The following is a 6,000-nucleotide window of genomic DNA, read 5'->3' on the forward strand; positions in this document are numbered from 1 at the left end:
AAGGCTCTTTTTCGAATCCTTGTGCTTACCATCACAAATTGAGAGATCTTTCTCAAATTAGGAAGCATTCAAGATGTTTGGTGAATCAAATCGAAATTTTGATGATTGATTCCCATAGATAGCACTAATGATGTGATCTGAACTCAAGGTGACTAGAATTCAAGCTTCGGCGTGGTGGCGTAAGGTTTGAATGTAGTGGTGCAATATTGAAAGTAGAAATAAGATCCAATAAGAATCACAATTGAATGTGTGGATGAATCTTCTCAAAGTAAGAGAAAGTAAAAGTTGCCTTCTTCCGTAAGACAGAGGTCCTTTTATAGTTTCTTATGTTCTCAGTTAGTTATTTTGGGCCTTACCCCACATATTTCCTCTATGGTAGTTTTGTGGGCCTTGACTTGGAGTGGGTCAACCCAAAGCTAGGCAATTAACATTAGAGTTGACCCTATGTTGGCATCTCTTGGGTACGAGTGATATTGGCTAAAGTCGAAAGGTCAAGATATCCCTCAAAACAGTTGCCCCTCGTGGTGGCATAAGGTTTGAACACAATGGTGTGATATTGGAGGTGAAAATGAGATCATGCGAGAATTGCAATTGAATGTGGGTGAATCTTCTCAAAGTTAGTAATAGTAAAAAATGCCTTGTTCGGTAAGACAAAAGTCCTTTTAGAGTTTCTTATGTTCTCAATTAGTTATTTTGAGCTTTTCCCTATAGATATTTCCTCTATGGTAGTTTTGTGGGCCGTGACTTGGAGTGCATGAGCCCATAGCCTAGGTGATTACCATAACAGTTGCCCCTAAGTCAGCATCATTGGAGTACAAGTGATGCTGGTTGAAGTCAAGAGGTTGAAATATCCCCCTAAATAATTTTTTTAATTAATAATTAATATTAATTCCTTATTTGATTAATAAACTTACTTATTTGTCCATGAATAAAAGTTTTCACTAAAAATATAAGGTGTATGTCAAACTTAAAACTTGAAAAGAAAAATAATGTCTTAGTAATAAAAGACAAATACAAAGAAAGATATTAATTTCAATAAAAAAATGAGAAATCCCGTGGAAGTGAATAATATCGATGTTTTTTTTTCCTAAGAAAGAGAATTACATGCCATTAACCTGGCATTATGCACATGCTACAATAATAGGCTTAACTGCAAGATGAAAAAAAGAAAATGAAATGACAATGTACAAATTGTACAATTTTACATCTCACACACCCTATTATCTACAACAAGATAACACATCACATACACAATATAACTACCATTTGGCTATCCTATATATAGTTGTAACAAAACAAATATTGAATATAAATAGATAGGAGTAAATAAATATTTTAGCAAAATAGAAATTTTAAGATACAAAATTAGTTGGTACAGGTCATACTTTTAAAAAATAGTTGGATATATATAGTTATGGATATTAAAGGAGTCAAAGGATATTTGCTCCTTATTTGTGTCATTCTAATCCTTTCTTACTTGTGATTATCATAATACCAAACACGTTGTTGATCCAAAATTTGACAACAAACCCAATTTAGTTATTCATTATCTATTTTAAGCAAGTAACATTTCTATCTCTCGATCTTTCTCTTTCTCTCTCTCTATATGTAGATCTCACTTTTTATATACATATATATGAAGTAATAACAAAGATTGAATAGTCATATATGTTTCCAATGGGTTCTTCTTCGTGGGTTGGGATTGCCTTATTTTTCTTAGCTTTCACAGCCTCATGCTTTGCAACAGAGGTTACTTATGATGCACGTTCTCTCATTATTAATGGAGAAAGACGTGTTATTTTTTCTGGTGCGGTCCATTATCCTCGAAGCACAGTGCAGATGTGGCCTGACATCATACAAAAGGCAAAGGATGGAGGGCTTGATGCCATTGAAAGTTATGTATTTTGGGACCGTCATGAACCCGTTCGACGTGAATATGATTTCTCAGGAAATTTAGATTTTATCAAATTTTTTCAGATAATCCAAGAGGCTGGGTTGTATGCCATTCTAAGGATTGGTCCATATGTTTGTGCCGAATGGAACTTTGGAGGCTTCCCATTGTGGCTACACAATATGCCAGGGATTGAGCTGAGAACAGATAACCCAATTTACAAGAACGAAATGCAAATTTTCACTACAAAGATTGTGAACATGGCTAAAGAAGCAAAGTTGTTTGCATCACAAGGAGGACCCATTATTCTTGCTCAAATTGAAAATGAATATGGAAACATTATGACGGATTACGGAGAGGCAGGGAAGACATATATCAAATGGTGTGCACAAATGGCTTTGGCACAAAATATCGGTGTCCCTTGGATCATGTGTCAGCAACACGATGCTCCCCAACCTATGATCAACACTTGCAATGGGCACTATTGTGACAGTTTTCAACCCAATAACCCTAAAAGTCCCAAAATGTTCACTGAAAATTGGATTGGATGGTTCCAAAAATGGGGCGAGAGGGTGCCTCACAGAAGTGCTGAAGATTCAGCTTTCTCAGTTGCACGTTTTTTCCAAAATGGAGGGATATTGAATAATTATTACATGTACCATGGAGGAACTAACTTTGGTCGCACGGCAGGAGGCCCGTATATGACAACATCTTACGAGTATGATGCGCCACTTGATGAGTATGGCAATTTGAATCAACCCAAATGGGGACATCTTAAGCAACTTCATGCAGCAATAAAATTAGGGGAAAAAATCATCACCAACGGGACAAGGACGGACAAGGATTTTGGCAATGAAGTCACATTAACAACATATACCCACACAAATGGGGAAAGGTTTTGTTTCTTGAGCAATACAAACGATAGCAAGGATGCAAATGTTGACTTGCAACAAGATGGAAACTACTTTCTCCCTGCTTGGTCTGTGACCATTCTTGATGGTTGCAACAAAGAAGTTTTCAACACTGCAAAGGTTAATAGTCAAACCTCGATAATGGTGAAGAAGAGTGATGATGCTTCTAATAAGCTCACTTGGGCATGGATACCAGAGAAAAAGAAAGACACCATGCATGGAAAGGGCAACTTCAAGGTAAATCAACTTCTTGAGCAGAAGGAGCTAACTTTCGATGTCAGTGACTACTTGTGGTACATGACTAGTGTTGATATCAATGACACTTCCATTTGGAGCAATGCAACTCTTCGTGTGAACACTAGGGGGCATACCCTTCGTGCTTATGTTAATGGAAGGCATGTAGGATACAAATTTAGCCAATGGGGAGGCAATTTCACATATGAGAAATACGTTTCTTTGAAGAAGGGACTAAACGTCATAACTTTGCTTAGTGCCACTGTTGGGCTTCCAAACTATGGTGCAAAGTTCGATAAGATTAAAACTGGTATAGCAGGTGGCCCTGTTCAATTAATTGGAAACAATAATGAGACCATAGATTTGTCAACCAACCTTTGGTCTTACAAGATAGGTTTGAATGGCGAAAAAAAGCGTCTATATGATCCGCAACCACGCATTGGTGTATCATGGCGCACTAATTCACCTTATCCTATTGGGAGATCCTTGACTTGGTATAAGGCTGACTTTGTAGCTCCTTCCGGAAATGACCCTGTGGTTGTGGACTTGCTAGGCTTGGGTAAAGGAGAAGCTTGGGTGAATGGACAAAGCATTGGTCGTTATTGGACTTCTTGGATTACTGCTACCAATGGGTGCAGTGACACTTGTGACTACCGTGGAAAATACGTACCGGCTCAAAAATGCAACACCAATTGTGGCAATCCATCACAAAGGTGGTACCATGTACCAAGGTCATTCTTGAAAAATGACAAGAACACATTGGTTTTGTTCGAAGAAATAGGTGGAAATCCTCAAAATGTTTCCTTTCAAACCGTGATAACTGGAACTATTTGTGCCCAAGTCCAGGAAGGTGCATTGTTAGAGCTATCATGCCAAGGTGGGAAAACAATCTCACAGATCCAATTTTCTAGCTTTGGAAATCCAACAGGTAACTGTGGTTCATTCAAAAAAGGTACATGGGAAGCTACTGATGGCCAATCTGTGGTGGAAGCTGCATGCGTAGGGAGGAATAGTTGTGGATTTATGGTGACAAAAGAAGCATTTGGTGTAGCAATTGGTCCAATGAATGTTGACGAGCGTGTAGCAAGATTAGCTGTCCAAGCAACTTGTTAAGTCAGCATTTCATTCAAATCAAAGTTAAAGAGAAGAAAGTTGTTAAAGGATTCAATTCAGTGGCGGAGCATTGATGGAGCAAAGAGGGGCCATGCCCCCCAAACTTTTCTACAATTTTTATAATGTGTTGCTTTAAATAATATTAATACTTTTATATATGAATTGTTTTTATATACCCTAAACATTCTGTACGACTATGATCAATGACAAAACATTGAAGAATACTATCAATAAAATTTATATTCTGCATTACTTTATATGAATTGCCTTAAATAATATTTTTATATTATTTTTAAAACTATTTTTAAAGGTGTTTATATATTAATTATTAATGAATTTAAGTCATTGAATAAACATAGAGCAACATTTTAATTGAAAATAATATATAAACTTGTAAAGTTAAATGCTTTCCTAGCCTATGATGCATGACACGCACATTCAAGTATCAACAGGCTATTAAAACACACATCCTAATAACTATAGGCCATACTATCTTTTAGCTTTTCTAGTTTATATATTGTAACACCTCAAATTCTAAACTAAGAATATTGTTTGAAAATGTTATAATTTGATTTATTTTAGAAATGTGTGTCACTTTTGTTAACCATTACTTATAAATAATAAAAAAACATCTTCCTATAGTATTTTTTTAAAATAAAACAAAACACGATAGTTGGAAAATGCTAAATAGCTACATCAAATTAAAATAAAAGCACGTGTAAAGTAATTCACTTTCCATACATAAATAAAATAAAACTTGTAGTGTCACTGAGAAATATAGAGATACATCCCATAATAGTGTAATAATAAGCAAAGTACATTTTTCATCCTTGTTACAACAAAATACATGTATGTGAAAAAAATATCTCTCAAAATATATCAAAACAATAAAGAAACTAGGACCATAGTAGACCACTTATCACACCATAAGTAGAGAACTAAGATGTGTCCATAGAAGAATCATCACTCTCCTCCTTAGACGTTAGTTCCAATTGCCTCAGTAGTTCTCGGTACTCCTCCATCTCCTTGGAAGACATGTCCGAATGGTTACCTTGGTCCTTTTTAACCTCCACTGGGTATACTCGATGCATGTTGTATCCAATCTATCAGCTGGCACTACGTGGACTCAAGTATTACATATGTGTAACGTGTAGTCCGTGTTATGTTACATGGCCATACCTACTCTCTTTGCGAGTTACGCTGAGTTTGTAGACGCCTTGGTGTGCTCGACATTATCAATACTTGAAAGTTGTTGGTTGTAGGGGTAAGTCCTTTACTCCTCGAACGCCACAAATAGCAGGCAATAGTAAAACAAAATTAAAACATACAATCTACATAACCTTTGCATGTGGTTATCCAAACAAACAACACTCTCACATTCTAAACACGTAACTATCACACTTAATTCACCATTAGGCCCAATCACTGCCACCAATCATCCCAAGTCTTAATGGTCTTACAAAATCAAGTGCATGACAGTCGGGAGTGATGTGATCACTACATATGGATACATCGTATACCGACCCCTCATCTTCCAACTCAAAAAGCATAGTCTCGGAGCCTGTTAGGAGTACCAAATGCAGGGTAGTCACCACTCGCTAATTCCCCTAGGTTTTTCGAACCTCTCCGCCCACTACACCCCAGTGTATCTCTGTCTATCATCCACTTCCTCAATGCAACCTTACATTCTCACAGAAGAAAATAGAACCACTGGTTGTTTTACTCTTTGTCCAGTCTAAAAAAGATGATGGAACTCATAAACCAAAAGGGGGGGAGGGAGTGAATTGGTTTTCAAAACAAAACAGAATTTTAAAACCAGAGTTAAAAAACAACTTATTTTGCACAAATCGT

The 6,000-nt window shown here is 36.6% G+C and overlaps 1 protein-coding gene across 1 annotated transcript; it reads left to right on the plus strand.

Annotated features, from left to right (window-relative positions):
• The first annotated feature begins 1,654 nt into the window (after positions 1-1,654).
• On the plus strand, positions 1,655-4,406 carry LOC114390333 (beta-galactosidase 15-like). Its single transcript, XM_028351033.1, has one exon. The coding sequence runs from the start codon at positions 1,669-1,671 to the stop codon at positions 4,147-4,149; it is 2,481 nt and encodes an 826-aa protein (XP_028206834.1). The 5' UTR covers positions 1,655-1,668; the 3' UTR covers positions 4,150-4,406.
• Positions 4,407-6,000: the final 1,594 nt, after the last annotated feature.

This window comes from Glycine soja, chromosome 16, assembly GCF_004193775.1.
Source record: "Glycine soja cultivar W05 chromosome 16, ASM419377v2, whole genome shotgun sequence".
NCBI lineage: Eukaryota > Viridiplantae > Streptophyta > Magnoliopsida > Fabales > Fabaceae > Glycine > Glycine soja.

Coding starts and splice junctions, on each gene's coding strand:
- LOC114390333 (XM_028351033.1), top strand. CDS start 1,669: ATGTTTCCAATGGGTTCTTCTTCGTGGGTTGGGATTGCCTTATTTTTC.